This window comes from Muscardinus avellanarius, assembly GCF_963383645.1.
Source record: "Muscardinus avellanarius genome assembly, chromosome: 2".
NCBI lineage: Eukaryota > Metazoa > Chordata > Mammalia > Rodentia > Gliridae > Muscardinus > Muscardinus avellanarius.
The window spans coordinates 21,006,123-21,031,596 of record NC_137787.1 but is presented as its reverse complement, the minus strand read 5'-3'; the positions used below and the strand labels follow the sequence as shown (position 1 = coordinate 21,031,596).

Below are 25,474 nucleotides of genomic sequence, written 5' to 3'. Positions count from 1 at the left end.
TACTGGAGGGAAAAAAAACTTGCTATCCTCCTGCCTCAGCGTTCTTAGTAACAGAGATTACAAGCATGGACCACTCTGCCCTGATTGTTTGCTTGCTTTTTATCTTGGAAAAATAAAAGTATTCTTTAACCAAAGTTTAATAACTTTATTTAGTATCTTGAAGGGATTTGCCTTTTTTAAAATTACATAGGACATGTGAACTCTATAAGACAGCAAAAACAAAAAGTCTTCGTTCTCCAAAAGAGAGCAAAGTATACTTTGATAGACTTTGATAGCTTTTTTTTTTTAAGTCGTCAACAGAGCCAGGTGTAGTGGCACACATTTGTAACCACATGTCTTTATCCAGCCTCCATAACTTAGCAAGGCCCTCCACAACTTAGTGAGACCCTGTTTCAAAATAAAAAAATAAATAGGACTGGGGGTAGAGCTCAGAGGTAGAATGACCCTGGGTTCAATCCCCAGTAAAACACACACACTAATAATATTGGGAAAACAAGACAGGTTCTATTCTGACTTTAGAATATTATCAAGGCAGGTCTATAACTTACTTTTTGTTTAAGTTTTATAATTTTTGTTTCTCATCCTAGAAGTTTAGGCACAAATGATTGCCCTTTAAGTTAATTTTCTTTTGAACTAACCTCATTAACTAGCTTTTCTTCCTTATATCTATCTTTGGGGAAATAAAAAGATGTCCAGACCTTATGAAACTCTTGGTGGCCGTGCCTTGTGCATTGGCTTCTTTTGATAGCTAAAGTAGCAGGTTTGGTTCCTGTTAAACTGTAGCTGCTCTGGGGAAAGCCATTTATGGAAGAAAGAAAATGCTGTTACACTGTGTGCACACATTGTGGTTGGGTCTCAAAGCAGGAAGTATGACTCAGTTCCTGAATCAGTTTTCAAATATCTTGGTTTTAACAAACGAGGCTTTCCTTAACGTTGAATGAAGATACAGCTATTAGTTTCTTTCCCGAAAAGGGTAGTAGATTGGAATAATTTTTACAATTAAATAACGAGATTTTTTGGAAAGGAATATAATCAAAAGCTTGGTAGATATTTTTATATAAAAACTAAAATTCATCCAGGTAGTGGTGGTGCACACTTGTAATACTAATACTTGGGAAGCTGGTACAGGAGAATCACAGGTTCAAATCCAGCCTTGGCAACTTCGTGTGGTTCTCAGCAACCTAGTGAGACCTTGTGTCCAAATAAGAAATAAAATTGGGCTGAGGTTGTAGCTTGGAGGTAGAATGCCTCTGTGTTCAATCCCCTGTACAAATAAATACATACATACCTACATGCGTACTAAAATGCATCTTAAACAGAATGCCAAGAACCACAGGTAATACTTCTCTTAGTTATTCCAGTGTAGTTGATTTACCCCATAAGTTCAAGGAAACAAGGAACATGGAGAGAATTTGCATTGAGGGTACTTGTGGGTGCTTGTTTCTCTTTCTCTCTCTCTCTCTCTCTCTCTCTCTCTCTCTCTCTCTCTCTCTCTCACACACACACACACACACACACACACACACACACACAATTTTCAAGAGAATATCTAGTTCTTTATTAAAGTTTACGGAAGATTAGTATCTAAAGATAGTGGCCAACTCTTCTCACCAGATGAGAGCTCAGGAAGCAAGGTCATGAAGGCTGCCCTGCGTTAGCTTAGCCTTAAAGTGACTGCCCCAAAATAAGTATAAAACATTTGAACAGACAGCTACAAGTTGTGTAGTCATTCTCCCTACACAGTCCTCTCTTTAAATATTTAAGTGCAATAATAATCCTGAAAGGGGAAGGAATCATGGAGTTAGGGCTCTCACATCCCCTTTCATTCTGTGCTTTGCTCACAATGGCACTCCAGAACACATTGCTTTTCTTACAGCCACCAGAAGGTCAAAGAGCCAACCTCACCCGCTCGAGTGGGTGGAGTGATAGCAGAGTGCACAGCAAATGGCTCCCTGGGTTGGTTAAACAGTGACCAGCCTGCGATAGCCGCAGCAGGCCTGTCGTTTTGTCACAGGCCCTTTTGAAAGGGCTGTTTTAAAGCAGACTGTTTCTGCTGCTCAGGTGGGCAGATCTAGTGGTGAAGAATGACTGGTTGCCTCCACATTTCTCCTGGTGTCAGGTTGGGGGGAGTGGAAGACAAATTTAAAAGTGAATCGTAGTTAAAAGTGCAAGGGAAATAATAAGGAAATGTTGGCTGCTTATGCCAAGGAGTTGAATAGGGTATGAATTTGGCTCTAAGTGACACATAGGTCGCAGAATATTAACTTAGCAGCGCGCAGCTAAACTAAATGGAAAGGATGGTGCTTTCTCCCAAATCTGATTTCCCCTTCCTCCAAGTTCCGGTAGTACATGCAGTATAGAAATGTAACTCAAAGTAGCATAAAGGTTAAAATTCTGGTAGACATGTATGTTTGCTACCTTTTTCTTCCCAAACTCTTTAGGAGAAGGGGTATATGGAATGCTTGAAGGTCGGATCTCTTTGGGATCCACAAGCTCTGACCTTGAATCTTTCCCTTCAGTTCCTCTTCTATAAAAGACCCCTTGTCCCTAGGATCACCAGCTAAGAACAACACGTGATTCTCCTTACTTAATACCGTTGTGTAAAGTATGATCATGGATTCATGTTTTGAAGTCCATGTAGTTAACCAAGATTTGCAGATTGAGGGTTTCTTTCAGCTATAGGAAAATGATTAAATAAATATCTGGAATATTAGGAAATTATTGTTCTATGGACTATTTGCAGGCCATTAGTTAGGGTGTTTCAAAAAAAAAAAAAGAGGGTTTCATTACATTATGAATGGCCTCACTGATTAGGTGCTGGGGCTGGCCACAAACCTGCAATCCTCCTATTCCAGTCTCCCAAGTAGTACTGGGATTGCAGGCATACACCACCACTCCCAGCTTGGGCTGTTTCTTCTGTGGAATATTGATGATCCTTTCCCTCCTTCATTATAAGTATTTAATACCCGTGTCTGTGTTTTGACTCTTAAACATATAGACTGCTAAGCACCAAAATGCTTTTTTTTTTTTTAAGGGTACTGGGATAGAAATTGGGGGCATTCTACCTCCAAGATATACCCCCCCAGCCTATTTTTTTATTCTTTATTTTTTTATTTTTTATTCTTTATTTTGAAAACAGGGTCTCAGTGAGTTGCAAAGGGCCTAAGTAGTAGCTGAGGCTGGGTGCGAATCTGAATCCTCCTGTCTCGGGCTCCCAGATGCTGGGATTACAAATGTGCGCCACCAGGCCTGGCTCCAAAATGCTTATGAGTTACTTACTTTGATAGCTCCTTTTTTCTACCTTCAAAAAGCTATGTCTCGCCGGGCGTGGTGGCGCACGCTTGTAATCCCGCGCTCGGGAGGCAGAGACAGGAGGATCGCGCAGGTTTGAAGCCAGCCGCGCTGGCTTAAGAGACCCTGTTTCCAAAAATAAAAAAGTATAAAATAGGTCTGGGAGTGTAGCCTGGAGGCAGAAGGGTTTCCAGGAACCCCAGTACCACCAAAAAAAAAAAGCTGTATCTCCATCACTTAATGTGTTTCATATAACATTTAAGTCCTATTCCTTCCCAAATAAAAAGTTTGTTAATTAAACCATGTCCATTAGGGACCAGGTTCTACTAAGTAAAAAGTCATACTGGCAGAGAGAAAATTTAAAAAGTGTCAAATGGGGCTTTTGTTCTGTCATCTACTTCAAAAAGATGGAAAGTAGCCAGCAGTTTGTATTGGTTTTGGGGGAAAGCCAGGTAGTGTGCAACTTCTGTGGAGTTGGCCAATATTAATAACTGACTGAGATTCCATTATCCATTGTCCTTTGCTTAGAAGCTGGTCATAAACTAAGGAATTTTATTTATTATTTATTTATTTTGTGGTACTGGGGATTGAACCCAGGGGCATTCTGCCTCTGAGCTATACCTCCGGCCCTATTTTTTATTCTTTATTTTGAAACAAGGTCTCACTAAGTTGCAGAGGGCCTCACAAGTAGCTGAGGCCTTGAACCTGTGATCCTCCAGTCTCAGCCTCCTAAACCCAGGGGCATTCTACCACTGAGGCACACCCCCATCCCGATTTTTTTGTTCTTTATTTTGGAACAGGGTCTCACTGAGTTGTAAAGGGCCTCACTAAGTAGCTGAGGCTATGGGTGAACCGTGATCCTCCTGTCTCAGCCTCCCAAATGCTGGGATTACAAGCATGCGCCACCACACCCGGCTAGCAGCTAGGAATTTTAAAGCATATAAAATTAGGCTTACCTAGAAATCAGTTTCTAACATCCCATTTTTATCTGTTTATTCACCTTAATGAGTGGCTTAGCCTATGTTTAGTTGACAGCTAACAATACATTCTCTCACTTGCAGTTATCTTGATCTTTCAAAAACAAAAGATGATTGAGTAATATAAGACCTGAAGGAGAACAGAAGACATCCGACTGATCAAGTCTTTGAAAGACAGGACTTAAATTAACTTTTTGGATTCTAATCCAGTCTTATAAGGGACCTGTTGGTGACTTAGATCATCCATGCAACCATCTGTTCCTGTACCTCCATTTTCAGCCTGTCAAATGAAAGTTCAGAATGCTGCTAGGAAGAGCTTGGCAAACACTTTTGTGTGTGGTGGTGTATGCCTGCAATCCTAGTACTTGGGAGACTGAAGCAGGATCATAGGTTCGTGGACAGCCTCAGCAACTTAGCAAGACTCCAAGCAACCTAGTGAAACCCTGTTTCAAAAACAAAAAGTGGAGCTGGGGTTGGTGACTAATGCTTGTAATTCCTGTGCTTGGGGGGCTAAGAGGAGAATCACAGGTTTGAGGACAGCCTCAGCAAGTTAGTGAGGCTCTCAGCAACCTAGTGAGAAGACTGTTTCCAAATAAAAATAAAATGGGGTTTTGGAGGGAGCTTGGAGGTAGAATGCCCTTGGGTTCAATCCCCAGTGCTACCAAAAATAAAAATAAAATGAAGCTGGGGATGTACCTTGGATGTAGAATGCCCCTGGGTTCAGTTCCCAGTACCAATTTAAACACAAAAGAAATTATTATTATCAGAGACTTTGGATTAACTTTTCTGTTGTTGTTTTTATTTCCTAGTTATTAAAGAGAGTGTACGGGAGTTTCTTGGTAAATCCAGAATCAGGTATGTAATAATGTGAGCAACTTTGGAAAGAGACATGTCTCATTTGTATTATGCTATTTTTAGCCAAATGATTTTATTTAAATACTACTCATTTTACACATTTTTCTCTAGGAGCCTAGGTCCCAATCCTCATTCTGTAAAAAATAGCCTTTAAGGGGCACTGCTTTGACCAGTGTGGTGCACAGTGGGGTGTGCAGAACTCAGGTGTCATTAAGATTTACTTGACAGGTCCGGAAATGATTCTTATTTTATCTTTCAGCTAGAGGGCCACCTTTGTTAGCAGTGGTGATTAACATGCCTTTGAAAAGACCACGCAAACACTGATTCCCACCCACAGCCCCTAGTAACACCTTTTTCTATACATTGTATATTTGGGAAAATAAGGGAAATATTCACCAACACTATTTTCAAGTAACAAAAATGTCAGCACTCTCTTTAATCCATTCTTCTAACAGATGATCTCTCTCTGGCGGGAGGAATTAGAAGGCACCCCGCCACCCTTGAGTAGCATGGGTATGTTACACCACTTGAAAGGAGGCTTAAAGCAGAAAGCTGAGCAGTTTTCACCTCTGTGATGCAGTAGCCCATCGCAGTAACGTCTGGGGTATTTAACAGGGCCCCAGAGTGAGAACCAAGAAGTGAGACCATTTGAGCAAGACATTTGTTACTCAAATAGTGTTACTTTGGTACCTTGAGTAGCAAACTGTTCTGAGAAGGAAGGTGTCTCTGTATTTCTGTGTCTCTCTATTATCAGCAGATATTTCAACTAGCTTTTTCTCCCAGTATTTTTTTTATTATAGTTTTTATAGTGTGTGTGTGTGTGTGTGTGTGTGTGTGTGTGTGTGTGTGTGTGTGTGTTGCTGGGGATTGAACCAGGGCATTCTACCTCCGAGCTACACTCCCAGCCCGATTTTTTTATTATTATTTATTTTGAAACAGGGCCTCAGTAAGTAGCTGAAGCTGTCTGAAAACCATGATCCTCCTGTCACACCTTGCTTCTCTCCACTGTTTTAATTTGACCCATTCATAGTATTGTACCACTTCACCAACTGATTAGAATTCTTTCGCATCTCCTATATTTCTTTCTGATTCTGGAAACAAAATATTTAATAAAAGTACTTTTAAAGCCGGTGTGGTGGCACATGCTTGTAATCCCAGTGCTTGGGAGGCTGAGACAGGAAGATCTCACAGGTTCTAAGCCAGTCTCAGCAGCTTAGTGAGACCCTGTTTCCAAATAAAATATAAAAATAGGTCTGGAGGTATAGCACGGAGGTAGAAGTCTCCTGGGTTCCACCTCAGTACCACAAAAAATAAGTTTAAATAAAAAATAAAAAGTACCTTTAGAATGTACTTTGTTACTATGAGTATTTATGAATGGAAGCTTTTGTTTTTCGGAGGTGCTACGGAAGGAACCCAGGGCCTCAAGCTCTCTGTCACTGAATTATGACCCCAGCCCTTGGATTCAAAGCTTCAACAGGAATCTGTAAAGAATACTGGGGGAAAAAAAAAAAAAAAAAAAAATATATATATATATATATACACACACACATATATATATATATACATACATACATACATACATACATACATACATACATACATACACTAATCCTCAAATAGAAAGGACAATTGTATCACACAAATAATATTGTGGGCTTTAAGAGGAATCAGGGAAGCTGGGTGTGGCCAGGTGTATTGGCTTTATTGTAATCCCAGCATTTGGGAGGCTGAGACAGGAGGATTGTGGTTTGTTCACAGTCAGCTACTTAGTGAGGTCCTTTACAACTCAGTGAGAACCTGTTTCAAAATAAAGATTAAAATATAGGGCTGGGGGTGTAGCTTAAAGATAGAATGCCCCTGGGTTCCATCCTCAGTACCACGCCAAAAAAAAAAAAAAGGAAGCTGGGTGTGGTGGTGCACACCTGTAATGCAGTACTTGGGTGGCTGAGAGGGGCAATTATAGGTTTGAGGCCAGCCTCAGCAATTTAGCAATACCCTATTTCAAAATAAAAAGTGCCAGAATTAAAGACATGCGCCACCACAGCTGGATGCTACATTTATTTTTGGTTTTGTTTTCCTGTGCTGCAGACTGAACCCAAAGGCATACTTCTGAGCTACACCCCCAGCCCTGTTTTATTCTTTATTTTGAAACAGGGTCTCATTAAGTTGCAAAGGACCTCACTAAGTAGCTGAGGCTGGCTGTGAACCTGTGATCCTCCTGTCTCATCCTCCCAAGTACTGGGATTACAAACATTTGCCACCATACCTGGTCTATTATTATTTACTATCATTATTATTATTATTATTAACATTTTTTGGTGTATGGTACTGAGGATTGAACCCAGGGGCATTCTACCTTTGAGCCCCACTCCTAGTTCAATTTAATTTTTATTTGGAAACATGGTCTCACTAAGATGCTGAGGCTGTCCTGGAACCAGTGATCCTCCTGTCACAGCCTCCCAGGTACTGGGATCACAGGCATGCACCAGTGGGCCTGGCTTATTTTTATTTTGAAATAGATTCTTTTAAATTGCTGGAGCTGACCTCAAACCTACCATCTTCCTGTCTCAGCTTCCCAAGTACTGGGATTTAAGGTGTCCACCAAGGTGCCTTGCTCTAGTTTTTTTTTTTTTTTTTTTTTTTGTCAAATCTTTTTATACATGCATACCTGGGTCTCAGGTACCCCAATTAGAATATAATTTAATATGAGTGCTAGAAGCTATCTGGGCATAGTGATGCATGCTTGTAATTCCAGCATTTGGGAGGCTGAGACAGGAGGATCACAGGTTCTAACCAGCCTCAGCAATTTTGGCAAGGCCCTCTTCAACTTAGTGCGACTCTGCTTCCAAATAAGAAATAAAATTTGAGCCGGGTGTGGTGGTGCACGCTTATAATCCCAGCATTTGGGAGGCTGAGACCAGAGGATCACGGTTTGCAGACAGCCTCAGCTACTTAGTGAGGCCCTCTGCAACTCAGTGAGACCCAGTTTCAGTGGCTGTAGCTTGGAGGTAAAATGCCCCTGAGTTCCATCCCCAGACTCTCAAAAAAAAAATAAAATAAAATAAAATTTGCCTGGGGTATAGCTCAGGGGTAGAACCCCTCTGGGTTTAATCCCCAGCACCACCACCAAAAAAAAAAAAAAAATGTTTTTGGCGAAAAAAAATAAAACATAGATAGAACAAAGATATTCAAAAGTTTGGGATTTAAACAGTCCTATTAAAATTATTCTCATTGAGTCGGGTGTGGTGGCTCACACTTGTAATCCCCGTGCTTGGGAGACTAAGACAGGAGGATCCACAGGTTTGAAGCCAGTCTCAGCTACTGAGTGAGGCTCTCAGCAACTTAGTGAGAGCCTGTTTCCAAATAAAGTATAAAAATAGGTCTGGGAGTATATCCTGGATGGAGAAAAGCCCCTGGGTTCCACCCCCAGTACCACAAAAAAAAAGAAAAAAATTATTCTCATCAGTAGCCTAGAATGTGAATAACCCCCTGTGGTATACACATATTCTTACAAAAAACATTTAGTCTTTGGGGCACTTATTAATCACTTGGTTATGTAAATGTTCCAGCTCTGTTTCTTGGAATTCATAGTTGACGTGCCATAGAGGCACAATGATGCTTGGATTTCAGTCCCTATTCTATGTTCCAGCACTTATATACCATATATGCCTTCACTGCTCACAACAGCCTCCCACACTTAACCCGTACCTTTTTTCCGATGGAAATGGATAACTTTGTACCTGGGATGAAAACCACAGACACTGAGACAAAGTAAAATGTCCTCAGAATCTGAAAAGGCTTTTTTGTGTGTGTGCTCAGAATTGAAGCCAGAGGTGTTCTACCTCCATGCTATAATTTTGAAACCGGCTCACTAAGTAGATGAGATTGACCTTGAACCTGAGTTCCTTCTGTCTCATTCTCCCAAGTACTAGGATTATAGGCATGGGCTACCATGCCTGGTTCTAGAGGCATTTTTTCTTGTTGTTCTTTTTTTGTTTTTTTGTGGTACTGGAGATTGAACCCAGAGGCCTTCTACCTCCAAGCTATACTCCTAGCCCTATATTTTTTTATTTTTTACTTTGAAACAGAGTCTCACTAAGTTGTGGGGGGCTTCACTAAGTAGCTGAGGCTGACCATGAACCTGTGATCCTTCTGTCTCAGCCTCCCAAGTATTGGGATTAAAAGCCTGTGCCATCACACCTGGCTAGAGGCAATTTTTTTTCCTTTTTTTTTTTGCGGGTCTGGCTGGGGATGGAACCCAGGGACATTTGACCTCCGAGCTACACCCCCTGCCTTATTTTTTTACTCTTTATTTTGAAACTGGGTCTCACTGAGTTGCAGAGGGCCTCACTAAGTAGCTGAGGCTGTCCGCGAATTGTGATCCTCCAGGTCTCAGCCTCTCAAATGCTGGGATTACAAGCGTGCACCACCACGCCCTTCTAGAGGCAATTTTTTAAAAACTTCTTAGAGCCAGGCATGTGGCACACGCTTGTAATTCCTGCGCTTGGGAGGCTCTCAGCAACCTAGTGAGACCCTGTTTCCAAATAAAGTATAAAAATAGGTCTGGGAGTATAGCTCAGAGGTAGGAAAGCCCCTGGGTTCCACCCTCAGTACCACACACACAAAAAAAAAAAAAAAAAAAAAATTGGGGGGGGGTAGGCATGGTGGTGCATACTTGTAATCCCAGCATTTGGGAGGCTGAGAATGGAGAATCGCCCATTCACGAACAGCCTCAGCTACTTAGGTCCTTCACAACTCAGACCCTGTTTCAAAAATGAAAATATTAAAAAAAAAAAATAGGGCTTGGGGTATAGCTCAGAGGTAGAATGCCCCTGGGTTCCATCCCCAGTATTGGGGGGAAAAAATTTTTTTTTTTTTTCCTTATACTAGCTACAGTGGTCCAAACTGAGACAGGATGATCCCAGGTTCAAGGTCAGCCTTAGTGATTTAGTGAGATGCTCAACATCATAGTGTAATTCTGTTACTAAATAAAAAATAAAAAGACTGCGGATGTAGTTTAGAAGTAGAATGCTTCTGAGTACAATCCCTAGTACAAAAGGGGGGGGGGGGCTAGGCTAGTCTGTTTACTTGGGAGAGTTTGGTTTGGTTTCTAATCTAACTGCTGGGTGTTATTTTTCCCCTCTAGGATACAATGTGTCTTTGCTATACGACCTTGAAAATCTGCCTGCATCCAAGGACTCTATTGTGCATCAGGCTGGCATGTTGAAGCGAAACTGTTTTGCCTCTGTCTTTGAGAAATACTTTCAATTCCAAGAAGAGGGCAAGGAAGGAGAGAACAGGGCAGTCATCCATTATAGGGATGATGAGACCATGTGAGTATAGAATTTGGTCTTAAAGCTTGCCCAGATATGCCCAGATAGCACTTAGCGAAAGAAATACAGTGTGATTAAACCTTAAACTCAATATATTGTCTGAATCTCTCTGAAGTTTTTTTCTCATAAAATTTCTTAATTCATGATGTAGTTGATAGGAAAAAACTGACCACTTTCCATAGGCTCTATATATTTTGAGTTGACAAAAGATGAAAAGAAAAACCCCAGCTTTCCTTTAAGGCACCACTATTTTGAATCTTTTTAAGAGAATAAATAGCCCAGAGCCAGATGTGGTGGTGCACCCTTGTATTCCCAGTACTTGGGAGGCTGAGACAGGAGGATCACATGTTTGAGGACAGCCTCACCAACTTAGGCCCTCTGCAACTTAGACTTTGTCTCAGAATAAAATAAAGCTGGGGGTGTAGCTCAGAGGTAGTGTCTCTGTGTTCAATCCCCAGCACCAAAAAAAAAAAGAAAAAGAAAAAGAAAAAAAATCACAGATAATTAAGCAGCAAAGGCTGACCATAGACTCTTTGTTATTGCAGATCATAAATTATCTCCACACAGCCAGGCATGGTGGTACATGCCTGTAATCCCAGTACTTGGGAAGCTGAGACAGGATCACAGGTTCAAGGACAGTCTCAGCAAGAAGCAAGACTCTCATCAACCTAGTGAGACTCTGTTTCCAAATAAAAATAAAAGAAAAGAATAAGAGTCGGGCATAGTGGCACACACTTAGGATCCCAGCCTTCAGGAGGCTGAGACGGGAGGATCGCAGATCAATGGACAGCCTCAGCTACTTAGTGAGGCCCTTTGCAACTCAGTGAGACCCTGCTTCAAAATAAAGAAAAAATAGGGGTAGAAGTGTGGCTTAGAGGTAGAATGCCCCTGGGTTCCATCCCTAGTACTGATAAAAATAAGGCTGGGGATGTAACTCAGAGGTAGAATGCCCCTGGATTCAATTCCCAGTACCAAAAAAAAATTCAGAAAAAATTATAACCGGGCGTGGTGGCGCACGCTTGTAATCCCCACACTTGGGAGGCAGACAGGAGGATCACGCAGGTTCGAAGCCAGCTGCACTGGCTTAGGAGACCCTGTTTCCAAATAAAAAAGTATAAAAATAGGTCTGGGAGTGTAGACCGGAGGTAGGAGGGCTTCCAGGAACCCCAGTACCACCAGAAAAAAAAAAAAAATTACCTCCACACTACAAATCTCATAGTATGAGTGGTGTTTTGAAAATCATTAACTCTAGATTCTGGGTTATACCATATATGCAAATTCAAGAAACCTATTTATGGTCATTTATACTTCCTTTCTCTTGACCACAAATACTAGTGTCTCGGCATACCTTTGTTTTACAGGTTCAAAGACTTATGACTGGAAGGCTTCTAGTTCACTTGTACTTGGAGTTACTGACAAAACCCTGTTCTGATTCTATGCTTTTCTGGTTTTGTTCCCTTCAGGTATGTTGAATCTAAGAAGGACAGAGTCACGGTAGTCTTCAGTACAGTGTTTAAGGATGATGATGACGTGGTCATTGGAAAGGTGTTCATGCAGGTACGGAGAAGTCATCTTGGGGGAAAACCACAACATGGTGATTTATATATTTGCACCAAAAGTTTAGAAAGAGAAACTAGAATTTCTGTTGATGGTAAAATTTAATAAACAGCCCACACCAAACTCATTGAATATTATATTTTTTCTTGGTGGTTCTGGCCTTTTGCAAGACAGGATTAAGAGGGTGAATTGGATATTAATGTACTAACCATGACTGAATATTAAGTATCCTTCCTACCATGGGATCTTAGATCTAAGCCCTGATCACATTTCTACCCCCTTGTGTTTCCTCCGATTTCTAGCAAGGTCCACTTTTGGCTTATTTCAGTCCTAAGATTTTCAGGATGATCTGTAGCAATTCTTACGTAGAAGGTACTGTATTTGTAGGTTGTTCTTGACTTGGCGGGGACAGGTTCACAAAGCTCGAGTGCGGTGAGTCACTTAGAGTGCTTGCTGAGAAAGGATGTTCATTGTCTAAGAAGAGCACTGTACTTTGGAAGACAGTGATTGGGCTTTTGGGCTCAGGCACGCATGCTCACTGTAAAACACTGTGGCACCTGTCTCCAGCCAGTTGCTGGCTGTAGGACACGATCACTCGTTGTTCAGGTGTCCAGGCTGGTTTCTTTCTTTTTTTTTGTTTGCTTTTTGTTTGTTTTGGTGGTGCTGGAGTTTCTGGAAACCCTTCTACCTCCAGGCTACACTCCCAGACCTATTTTATATATTTATTTGGAAACAGGGTCTCTTAAGCCAGCAAGGCTGGCTTCGAACCTGCGCGATCCTCCTATCTTCGCCTCCCAAGTGCGGGCATTATAAGCATGCACCACCACACCCAGCCTCAGGCTGGTTTCTTCTGAGATAGCTCAGCATTCAGAATCTAGTAGACTGGTTAACTTGGGGTGGGTGGGTGTATGTGTGTGTGTTTGTGTGTGTGTGTTTACGGGGTTGGGGGGGCGGAACCCAGGGGCTTTTCTACCTCCAGGCTATACTCCCAGACCTATTTTTTTTATACTTTATTTGGAAACAGGGTCCCAATAAGTTTCTGAGAGCCTCACTAAGTAGCTGAGGCTGGCTTCGAACCTGTGTGATCCTCCTGGCTCAGACTCCCAAGGGCGGGGACTGCAAGCGTGCGCCACCACACCTGGCTGGTTAACTGTTTTTTAAACTTCAGTACGTTCATTCTGTGCCTTGGCAGGGTGATGAGATTTTAAAATAGAATTTTTTTTTTTTTTTTTTTTTGCCAAATAGAGTTGAAAGACAGCTGTGCTTAACATAATAGTGATGTGGCTATGTGGCCTTATAAGTGGCCTGAGAAATCTTCAAAATTAATGTCCTCAATTTGTTCTATCTCTGGTGGCTTTTTGTGTTGGCTAATTAATCAGAAATTCTAGTTTGGGAGTCCCTAAGTAGAAAAGTTGGAATATTGACATTTCAGCCTTTGATAGTACTGAACTTAATGAAAATTTACATATGCAGATATATATTCATAACTCCTCGCCCTAAAAGTAAGCCTTTCTATATTCATTGCATGTGATTTTATGCAGAATTGACAGGGGAATTAAATGTGGTAGCTCAGAAATTGGTCTGTAGTCAAACCGAGGAACTAATTTTAAAAGCTATGAAGTGTATATTTAGATTTGGCTGGGTTTTTGCCAATTTTGTTCCATTTTATTCTGGGAAATAACTTATTTTTATACTTTTAAACAGACCTTATCTTAGAGAGTTTACTGGAGATTTGTTCCTGAGGAAAAAATTTTGTATTTTTTGCAAATGAATTTAAGCTCCTCCCTCAAAGTACAAGTGGTAGAACACTTACTTAAAAGAGGAAACAAGCCCATTCTGCATTTTTCCACTGCCAGTATTTCTGCTTAGTGACTCTCCTGGTGCTGTGCAAGCCAGATGGCGTCTAGGAATACAGAAAGGTTGGGATCAGAAAGCCATCTGCCCTGCCACCCTGTCCAAATTCCGAGAATGGGGGTAATTTGTTGAAGATAACCACAGAAACTAGACTTTGGCTAAATTTTCCCCCCAAAATAAATTGCCTTGAGTTTTTCCCTCGTCATGGAATTTTAAGTTTCTAGGAGAGCGGGCTGCGACCAGGAGCACTGGACGTTCCTTCTGGTCACTGATCTTGCTGCGGCTCCGTGGGCCTGGCCAGCGCGCACTCGCGAGCAGATGAGAACGTGGCTTCCGCTTTTGTCACTTGGCGCAGACTCGGGCTGCGTTCCCCGCGGAGCTGTATTGTCTTTGTGGACATGCCAACCAAGCCACGAAGAAAGTCTGTTAGGCGGCTTCCTTTCAAACTCACTTCTCGAAAAGCATATGGTAATTAGCATATGACGAACTGGAATTCTTTTCATATTTCAAGATCTTAAAGTCAGGCCAGTAACCTAGAAAAGTGAAATGGAAACCACTGGTTTATTTATGTTCAGGGGCAAGACACAGTCTGCCTCTTAGGCAGTTGTGAAGGTATTATGAGGGCCCTTCCCACCTGTTAACCTCTGTGATGATACCTGTAGGATTTTTTTTTGGGGGGGTGGGTCTGGAGATGGAACCCAGAGGCATTTGACCTCCAAGCTATACCCCCTGCCGTATTTTTTATTCTTTATTTTGAAACAGGGTCTCACTGAGTTGCAGAGGGCCTTACTAAGTAGCTGAGGCTGTCCGCGAACGTCTCAGCCTCCCAAATGCGGGGATTACAAGCATTGCGCCACCACGCCCGGCTCCTGTAGGATATTTGCTGGGAACACTGGGTCACAGTCAGTAACGTAGGTGCATATCACCAGACTCTAGAGTGCGCCGTGTTCTGTACAGTCAGACACTGCCCTTTTACCAAGAGTGTCCTGTCAAACTTTTAGATTTCTTCTGTTAACAGATTAAAAATTATATTTTCTTTGAAGTGATATCAAAACGTCTTTTCTCGTGTTAAAGGGTATTTGCTTTTCTTTTCCTACGAAATGGTTCTCTGTCTTCTCTCTCCTTGGTTCTAGGGATTGAACCCAGGGACATTTTACCTCCAAGCAACACCCCTTGCATCTTCTTTTTATTTTTTGAAACAGGATGTCACCAAGTTGTTTAGGGGCTCAGTAAGTTGCCGAGGCTAGCGGCGAACTGGCCATCCTGAGTAGTAGGATTACAGGCCGCATCACCACGCCGGGCTTGGAATGTCTGTGTCCCTTACTCGTTTTTCTATGGAGTCACTGATCTCAGTTTCCTTCTCCTTTTCTTTCATTCTCCCTCCATCTCTCCGGCCCCCCCTCTTTTTTATTTATTTGAGGGTTGTGTGTGTGTGTGGGGGGGTGCTGGGGATTGAACCCAGGGGAATTCTACCTCTGAGCTGCCTCCCACCCCAGCCCTGTTTTATTTTCTATTTTGAAACAGGGTCTCATGTTTCAGAGGGCCTAAGTTCCCGGGGCTGGCTCTGAACCTGCGATCCTTCTGTCTCAGCCTCCCAAGTATTGGGGTTACAAGTGTGTGCCACCACGCCGAGCAGAAGATTGACTCTTTTTTTTTTTTTTTGCAACATTGGGTATCAAACTCAGAGCATCACACATGCTAGACAGTGCTGTACTTACTGAGCTACACCACCAGCTCTCAGTTTCTTTCTAGAGAGATTAACCTTTCGTCTCTGAGAAGAATTGTAATTTTTCCCCAGTACGGAGGGTCAAACCGAGGGCCTCGCGCTTGCCTCCTAGGAGCGCTCTACCGCTGAGCTACATCCCTAGTATGAGTTGCGATTTCGGTTTTTTTATTTTTATTTTATTTTTTTTTTTCAGTTTGTCAAACTGTTTTCTGGGATTTTCATGGACAGGTTTATCTTTACGTAATCAAACTGATAAATTTTTTCTTTTATGGCTTCTAGAATTTGAGTCGATAGTTAGATTTACTTGAGTCTATACTCAGTCTATAAAGCAGTTTACCTCTTATTTTTATAGCTTTGTTTTTTTGTTTGTTTGTGGGGTTTTTTTGTGTGTGTGGTACTTGGGATTGAAGCCAGGGGCATTCTACCTCTGCTACATCCAAAGCCCTATTATTTTTTAATTTTATTTATTTATTTATTTGTGATATTGAGGGTGGAACCCAGGGGCATTCTACCTCTGAGCTACACACCCTCATCCCTATTTTTTATTCTTTATTTTGAAACAAGGTCTCACTGAGTTGCAAAGGGCCTCACTAAATAGCTGAGGCTGGTTGCAAACCGCAAGCCTCCCAAATGCTGGGATTACAAGCATGCACCACCACACCTGGCTACTCTTTATTTTGAAACAGGGGCTAACTTGCAGAAGAGCTTACCAAGTAGCTGAGGCTGGCTATGGACCTGTGATCCTCCTGTCTCAGCTTCCCAAGTACCGATATTATAATGTGTTCGCCACCACGCCCCGCTTGGTCCTTTTTTTTTTTTTTTTTTTGTGATATTGGGGTTCCTGGAAACCCTTCTACCTCCAGGCTACACTCCAAGACCTATTTTTTATACTTTTTAAATTTGGAAACAGGGTCTCTTAAGCCAGCACGGCTGGCTTCGAACCTGCACGACCCTCCTGTCTCCGCCTCCCAAGCGTGGGGATTAAAAGTGTGCGCCACCTCGCCTGGCCATTGGTCCATCTATTTTTTTAAACAGCTACACAGTAATTCTAGTAGCAGTTACTTAAAAGCCTATCCTCAAGCTGGGGTTGGTGGCACATGCTTGTAATCCCAGTACTTTGGAGGCTGAGATAGGAGGAGTGTATGTTCGAGGACAGCCTCAGCAACTTAATGAGGTCATCCGTAGCCTAGTGAGACTTTTTTCAAAGTAAAAGAATAAAATAGTTCTTGGAGTGTACCTCAGAGGTAGGGTGTCCCTGGGTTCTATTCACCAGTAACTAACACACACACACACACACACACACACAAACACACACACACACACTCCCTCCCTCCCTCCCTTCCTATCCTCATTAGCTTTAAGCTGGACCTAATGGATCACACCTGTAATACCAGTTACTTGGGAGACTACAGGAGAACCATGGATTTGAGGACAGTCTCAACAATTTAATGAGACTCTTAGCAACCTAGGGAGACAATAGTTGTTTTGTTTTGCAGTACTGGTGATAGAACCCAGGGGCATTCTACCCCTGAGTTACACCCCCAGTCCTATTTTTTATTCTTTATTTTGAAACAGGATCTCACTGAGTTGCAAAGGGCCTCACTAAGTAGCTGAGGCTGTCTGAGAACTGCAATCCTCCTGTCTCAGCCTCCCAAATGCTAGGATTACAGGCTTGCACTACCACGCCCACTGAGACCCTATTTCAAAAAAGAAAGGGAAAAAAAGGGTTGAGGGTATAGCTTGGAAGTAGAACACCCCTGAGTTCTAGTCTCAGTACCACAAAAAAAGGTAACTTTATATATTATCACATACTAAATCCTAAAGCTTAGCATCTATTTGGATTTGCTCTAAACTCCCTATGATGAATCACATTTTGATAAAAGAAGCAGTATTCGGAATACATCCTAGCTGGAGAGAGGAAAGGGCACTTTGGTGGGTTTACCTAATGAAGATGGGTGGATTGATTGGCTTATTGATTTTCAGTATAGTTGAAGAATGGGAACCCAGAAGCAAAGACAGGATTATCTAAAGGATAATATCCCAAACCAGAGGTATATTGTTGAACAAGTCTGTGTGTGTGTGTGTGGGGGGGGGGGAATACCAGAGATTGAACCCAGGGGCATTCTACTTCCAAGCTACACCCCTACTCTTTTTTATTTTTTGTTTTGAAACAGCCTTGCTAAGTTGCTGAAACTAGTCTCTAACCTGTTATCCTCCTGTCTCAGTCTCCAAGTATGGTGTATACCATTGTCACCATACCCAGCTTGAACAGGTCCTAAATGTGTTATTTTCCAGCCTGGCATGGTGGCGCAGCCAGCCCTGGCAACTTAGCAAGACCTTGTTTCAAAATAAAAAATAAAAAGAGCTGTGGGTGTAGGTTGGAGGCAGAACACCCCTGGGTTCACTTCCTATTACTACACACACACACACACACACACACACACACACACACAATCTATTATTTTCTATATACAGACTGAGAGCCCTTCTACCTCCGGGCTACACTCCCAGACCCATTTTTACATTTTTATTTGGAAACAGGGTCTCCTAAGCCAGCGCACGCAGCTGGCTTCGAACCTGCGCGATCCTCCTGTCTCTGCCTCCCAAGCACGGGGATTACAAGTGTGCGCCACCGCGCCCAGAAAACATGTACCTAATTTATTTAGAGACTAATTTTCTGTGTGTATGTGTGTGTGGTGCACGCGATTGAACCCAGGGGCGTTCTAGTGCTGAGCTACACCCCCAGCCATTTTTTATTTATTTTGAAACAGGGTCTTGCTAAGTTGTGGAGGGCCTCACTAAGTAGCTGAGCCTGGCCATGTCATGACCATGTGATCCTCCTGTCTCTGCCTCCCAAGTACTGGGATTACAAACATGCGCTGTCCTGCCCAGCAAAATGAAAGTTTTTTAAAGAAGGGCCATTTCAGAAGCTTTGCCTTTGGGATTTCCATTTGTATTAGCTTGACTCCTTTCTGCCTCGCCAGACACTTTTCCTCTGGGGAACAGAACATGTTCAGAAGGAAGCTGACCTGATACAGCCCATGGTCGCTTCTCTTCCATGAGCCCCAAGAAACCAGGCGGGGCTGACATGGAGGTGGCTTGTGAAACAGGCCCCGTCCCAGACCAGGCCGTGGGACTTCCCACACGTCTTTCCTTTACTGAGGGCTGCTGAGCGGTGTGTGTACTTTCTGTCTGCGCATGGAAACAGCGTCTCTGTTCCTTTAACCGTACAGCGATCCTGTACCAACTGGGGCAGAAGCGCTTGCTTTGCCTCGGCAGGCCTGTGCTAGGTAGGCTCTGATGAGCAGAGGACTAGAAACAAAGAAGATTACAGCAGGAGCTTTGACGAGGAGTTCCACCTGGTGGGGATGAATAGTAAAGTATCATCATGGTAGTAGTTTGGGGAAAGAGATGACGGCTCCAGCAAAAGAACAGCCAGCCGTCCCTGGCTGTGCGAGGCGGCGTTGTAGAACATTGCAGGCCAGATGGCTGTGTGAGTGTTTGCAGGGTCCTTGGAACCTTCAGCAGCCCTTGGAAAGCCCCCTGTTCCGTTCCATGCTTCTGCCGTGTCTCGGAAGGCCCACGCAATGAACCCGAGTCCTTTTGGGGGTGTGTGGGTGTGAGGTGGTGCTGGCAGGCAGCCCAGGGCCTCACACAGGTTAGGCCAGCACTCCACCACCAGGCCGCGCCCCACACTCCACACGATAAATCTGAACCACCCTTTTGTTCCTGGCATTGCTAGAAAATGCAGTTCTGTTCTTAGGGATCTGCATGAGCCAGAGGATGGTTTGTATTGCTCGTCCATTACCTAGGTGTGCATGAACTATAGAAGCCTGATGTCTGGAGCTTAGAATGTGGACGGAATGGCCTGAGTTTTAAATCTCCAGTCCTTTGTGGTAATTTGATGAGTACAGATACATTTGTTGAGAGTGATGAGCAAGTTGGGTAGGGGGCCCACACCTGTAATCCCAGTGCTTGGGAGGCTGAGACAGGAGAGCAGGCTTGAAGCCAGCCTCAACAACTTAGCAAGACCGTTTTCAAAATAAAAAGCTTGGAGAAGAATGCCTCTGTGTTCAGTCTATATAGTATTTTAAAAAAGCACAACATGTTGATATGTCTTTTAGGGCCATCCAAGAACCAAAATTAGAAATCAGACTCTCGTGGCCTAAGTTCTCACTTTTTTTTGTTTTTGTTTTTGTTTTTGTTTTGTTTGGTGGGGGGCGGGGGTTGTGGGTCTGGGGATGAAACCCAGGGGCATTCGACTTCCAAGCTACACCCCCTTCCCTATTTTTTTTTAATTCTTTAGTTTGAAACAGGGTCTCACTGAGTTGTGAAGGGCCTCACTAGTAGCTGAGGCTGTCCACAAACCTCCATCCTCCTGTCTCAGCCTCACAAATGCTGGGATTACAAGCGAGCGCCACCACGCCCAGCTCTTCACTTTGTTTTTGAACACTAAGACAAGTGACCTTCTTTAATTTCATTGTCTTCTGCTCTCAGGGCTTAAATTTGCTCTAGAGGTTTTTTTGTTTTGTTTGTGTGTGTGTGTGTGTGTGTGTGTGTGTGTGTGTGTGTGTGTGTGTGTCTGGGGATGGAACCCGGGGCATTCGACCTCTGAGCTACACCCCCTGCCCTATTTTTTATTCTTTATTTTGAAACCAGGTCTCACTGAGTTGCAGAGGGCCTCACTAAGTAGCTGAGGCTGTCCGCTAACCACGATCCTCTGGTCTCAGCCTCCTGAATGCTGGGATTACAAGCGTGCACCACCATGCCTGGCACTTGGTCTAGAGTTTTTATTGACAAATTCTAAACAGTCCAGGCCTAAGACACCTCAGTGAAACAAGACTTAGGCAGAAGTCTGGTTTCCAGAAATAGCATGATCTTTATGAAACTGGAAGAAGGTAGAGGTGGAGATCGTGAACATATGGGAAATTGGTCAACTTGTGAGGGGCTGGCTCTCCGTGCACAAACAGGAGTTTACACTTGAACTAAGCCAGGTGTGGTGGCAGGCACCTATAATCCCAGCACTTGGGCTTCTGAAACATGAGGATTGCAGGTTCAAAGACAGCCGCAGCAATTTAGCAAGATGCTTTCAAAATATAAAGGGTAGGCCCTTGGGTTCAGTCTCCAGGACCAGAAAGAGAAAGCCTTCAGCTAAAGCCTCAGGGACCTTTCTCACATTAAATCATAAGGCAATAATAAACAACATTGCTTCCCTCCCACCCCCCATGATGCAGATTGAATGAACCCAGGGGCATTCTTCCTCCAAGCTATACCCCCAGCTCAGTTTTTTATTCTTTATTTTGAAACAGGGTCTCAACAAAGTTGCAGAAGGTCTCACTAAGTAGTGAGGCTGGCCTCAAACCTGTGGTCTTCCTGTCTCCACCTCCTAAGTGCTGGGATTACATGCATATGCCATCAGCCCAACAATATTGCTTTTTTAAAATTTTTACCAGTGCTTTGTAATTTGTCTAATTAGTCTTAAATATAATCTTATTACTTATGTAGTCTAAAATAATTGAAAGGAACTGTGCACAGTGGCATAACCTCAGTATTCCCTGCTGCTCAGGAGGTTGAGGAAGGAGGATCACAAGTTTGAGGCCAGCCAAGGCAACTTGGGGAGGCCCTGTCTCAGAAATGGCTGGGATAGAATGTCCCTAGATTCAGTCTCCAGTACTGACAAAGGAAGGAAGGAAGGAAGGAAGGAAGGAAGGAAGGAAGGAAGGAAGGAAGGGAGGATTAACGCTAGTTTGCATCAAAGTTTGGAAATCTGGCTAGTTGAGCACTTTGTAACCTCTCCCTTGTGAATCTGAAGTGCACTTTTAGCAGCCAGCACTGCAGTGGTTCAGGTTTGGTGTCGTTTATTTTTAGCCGTCCGCTGTTCAGAGAGCAGCGAAGGTGAGACCGTACGGGACAGACCCCACAGCGTAAGTTGCTGCTTCTCGCTCACAACTTTTCTTGCTTTGTCTCGACAGGAGTTCAAAGAAGGACGCAGAGCCAGCCACACGGCCCCACAGGTCCTCTTCAGCCACAGGGAGCCGCCTCTGGAGCTCAAAGACACGGATGCCGCTGTTGGCGACAACATTGGCTACATCACCTTTGGTGAGCAGGGCGCGATTGCCCCTCGTGTGGCTCTGATGGGCGCACACAGCAGAAGGCCTACATCTGGAGAGCCTGGGTTGATGTTCTAAGGTGGGCAAGAGGAGGCGTATCAGCTTGTTCACATTGTCATTGCTGGCACTGTGGAAGAATGTCGCAGAGCACTGGTTACAGAACAGGCCGGGTACTGTTGGTTTTTTATTTTGTTTTTGTTTTTGGGTTTTTTTTTTGCGGGTCTGGGGCTGGAACCCAGGGGCATTCGACCTCTGAGCTACACCCCTTGCTGTATTTTTTATTCTTTTTCATTTGAAACAGGGTCTCACTAAGTTGCGGAGGGCCTCACTAAGTAGCTGAGGCTGTCCATGACCGCAGTCCTCCCATCTCAGCCTCCCGAATGCTGGGATCACAAGGGTGCACCACCACGCCCGGCTCAGGTACTGTTTTGTACAGTAACTTTTTTCTGTTTTTTCTTAAGTCTTAAAGAAAAAGGGGTAACTTCTTATTTTGAGAGAGAGAGAGAGAGAGAGAGAGAGAGAGAGAGAGAGAGAGAGAGAGATATCAGCACTGCTGAGCAAATAGAGTTCTGATTGAACTCATGCATTCTACCTCTGAGCTACACCCCAAGCTCTATTTTATTTTTTATTTTGGAGCAATGTCTTGCTAAATTTTTGAGGCTGGCTTTGAACCTGCATTTCTTCTGTCTTCACCTTCCAGGTACTGGGATAATAGATGTGCACCACCATGCTGGGCATCGTTTAGTATTTCTTTCTTTCTTTTTTTAACAGTACTAGGGATGAAACCTGGGGGCCTTCTACCTCTGAGCTACATCCCAGCTTGGTTCTTTATTCTTTATTTTGAAACAGGGTCTCACTGAGTTGTGAAGGGCCTCACTCAGTAGCTGAGGCTGGCCACGAACCATGATCCTCCTCTCTTAGCCTCCCAAATGCTGGGATTACAAGCATGTGTCACCATGCCTGGTCCCAGCCCTATTTTTTATTTATTTTGAAACCGGCTCTCACTGAGTTGCAAAGGGCCTCACTAAGTAGCTGAGGCTGTTCTCAAACTGCGATCCTCCTGTCTCAGCCTCCTGAATGCTGGGATTACAGGTGTGTACCACCATGCCTAGCTGGAATCTCACCCTTGAACTCTGGGGGTCTTGCTGACTGTTAGCTCAATGGTAGAGTAGGTTCAGAGGTACAGAAACTCTGAAAAAGCCCAAGGGAAAGGAAGGACATGGGTTGTCCTATTGTAAAGACTGCAGGTGGCTGGAGCCCAGGCCCAAGCAAAGCAGTTCTTTCTGTCTGGGCTGCCAAGAGCTTCACATCCTTATACTCTAGTTTTTGTTTTCCTGGCAAGAATATAGAATGCTTATCCAAGTGCAGTGCCACACTAACACAGGAGATTCACAGGTTCAGGGCCACCCTTGGTAACCCCAGTTTCAAAATGAAAAATAGGCCGGGCGTGGTGGCGCACGCTTGTAATCCCCGCGCTTGGGAGGCAGAGACAGGAGGATCGCGCAGGTTCGAAGCCAGCCGTGCGCGCTGGCTTAGGAGACCCTGTTTCCAAATAAAAATATAAAAAATAGGTCTGGGAGTGTAGCCCGGAGGTAGAAGGGCTTCCAGGAACCCCAGTACCACCAAAAAAAAAAAAAAAAAAAAAAAATTTTAATGAAAAATAGGGCTAGGGGTAGTAGCTTGGAGGTAGAGGGTCCCTAGGTTCAGTCCCCATTACCAGAAAATAAAAAAATATGTTCTCTAGAATAGAGTTTCTCCAAAGGCTTGCTCTACTTCAGTGCCAAGGACTCAGGGCAGGTAGCTTTGTTTCCTATGCCTTATTTTCTTAAAGTCTGCTCTTTCCCGGGTAGCTAGTTAGCATCACCCTGGAATCTGCTGAGCTGCAGAGGCAGGAGCTGGTAGTCGTGTGGCACTTAGGGAATAGAGTCCAGCATAGAATGAGCGCCCGGGGTCTCACCTCTTTTTACCGGGAGCTCCCTGCTTGTGCTCGTTGGCTGCACGTTGGCTCTGCTGTTCACCTGCTTTGTCTCGGGAGAGCTGAGCCCCAGGGCCCCTCGCGCAGGGAGAGTGACGTTGCCTGCAGGCTTCCTGGCCTTCATGCTCCACCTGATGCCTGTCTGTGCCCTCCCCTCAGTGCTGTTCCCTCGCCACACCAGTGCCAGTGCTCGAGACAACACCATCAACCTGATCCACACGTTCCGGGACTACCTGCACTACCACATCAAGTGCTCTAAGGTGAGGCGGCCAGGCTGCTCACAGGACTCTGAAGTCCGTAGTCACAGGGGCTGGTAGAGCGCTTGCCTAGCAGGCACGAGGCACTGAGTCCCAACACTGTGAGACAGAGACAGAGACAGAGACAGAGAAAGGAAGAAGTTGCCTCCCCTTTCCCTCACCTTTGCCTATAGCAGAGAAATGACTGTCTCTAGAATTGCTCCCCATCCTGCTTCCTGGTGGCCTGGGTCAATCCCGAGGGTGTATGTTTGCAAACCTGCCCAGTAGCTTTCCCTAATGAAAGCAAAGTTTTCTGTCTGGAACAGGACCGCTCAGTACCTGCTGTGCTTGTTTCCAGGCCTATATTCACACACGTATGCGGGCAAAAACATCGGACTTTCTCAAGGTGCTGAACCGTGCACGCCCAGATGCCGAGAAGAAAGAAATGAAAACAATCACGTAAGTAGAGCAGGACCACTTTCCTCCCCCACGCTCACCAAGAAGAAAGTGGTGCTGGTGGCCTGGCCAGCGGTGCCAGGTGAAGCCGGCGGGCTGGGCTGGAGCCACTGGACCGAAGGTGGCATTGACAGTCTCACTTCTGAGTGGGCCACAAGCGGTGTCCTCATCTCCACATCCTGTGAGCAGAGAGAGTGGAAGCTAGAAAGAAAAAAACAAACCACTTTACCATGCCTAGAACCAGGCCCAAGTTAGCCACCACATAGCAGCAGAAATGTCTTTAACCTTGAGAGTTCTAAAGATGCTTTAAACCTCCCACCCTTCTGGCGAAAGGTTAAGAAACTGCTCGGTGGACGCTCAAAGTGGGGTCCACTGGGTGGGAACCTGAACTACTAAGTGGTACTGGGAAACGATTGCAGTCAGGAATTCACCTCTCTCTGAGCCACCCAGAAACTGGGCGGTGATTCTCCCAGCTGCCTGGTACATGTCATGTCCTTCTGGGCTTAGCACAGGTCCAGCCTGAGTGTTCACAGGGGGAAAGGCAGAGACCGCCGTGTGGACTCTGGATCGCGGCTGCGCCGTGGTTGCGGTGCCTCTGCCTGAGGAGCCTTCCTCCTCCTGTTCAGTGTCCCTTTGGGGTCCCACCCTAGTGTAGACTGCGGGGCAGGAGTAAAGGGCGGCCAGGAGCCAGCCTTCACTCTTTCTCTCTGCTTTTGGAGGGGGAAGACGTTTTCATCCCGCTAACTCTCGGGAACGGAGGACGCGCCGGTGGCCGAAGGCTGGAACTTGCTCCTGGATAATCGTAGCCCTTCACGTTGCACCTCTCCAGGTTCTTAAGGGATTCTCCGTTTGGGTTCCATTTTGTACACGTTTGGAAAATAATCTGCAGAAACGAGCTGTGCTTGCAAGGACTTTATAGTTCCCAAGAATTAAAAAAAAGAAAAAAAGAATTCCACTTGATCAACTTAATTCCTTTTCTTTTATCTTCCCTGCCTCACTCCCCTTCCCTCCCACCCTCTTTTCCAAGCTGTTTCGCTTTGCAATATGTTACTGGTAATGAGTTACAGGATAATGCAGTCTTAACTTGTTTTCTCCTAAGTATTT

The 25,474-nt window shown here is 44.2% G+C and overlaps 1 protein-coding gene across 1 annotated transcript in view; it reads left to right on the top strand.

Annotated features, from left to right (window-relative positions):
- The window catches only part of ARPC2 (actin related protein 2/3 complex subunit 2), a 39,699-nt gene extending 14,522 nt beyond the window's left edge, over positions 1 to 25,177 (top strand). Inside the window, exons 5-11 of the mRNA XM_080719843.1 lie at positions 5,078 to 5,123; positions 10,270 to 10,456; positions 11,920 to 12,013; positions 21,566 to 21,692; positions 23,838 to 23,938; positions 24,273 to 24,373; positions 25,090 to 25,177. Of these exons, the coding sequence (XP_080575969.1) occupies positions 5,078 to 5,123; positions 10,270 to 10,456; positions 11,920 to 12,013; positions 21,566 to 21,692; positions 23,838 to 23,938; positions 24,273 to 24,373; positions 25,090 to 25,114 (681 nt within the window). The 3' untranslated portion in view covers positions 25,115 to 25,177. The remainder of the gene's footprint in view (positions 1 to 5,077; positions 5,124 to 10,269; positions 10,457 to 11,919; positions 12,014 to 21,565; positions 21,693 to 23,837; positions 23,939 to 24,272; positions 24,374 to 25,089) is intronic.
- Positions 25,178 to 25,474: the final 297 nt, after the last annotated feature.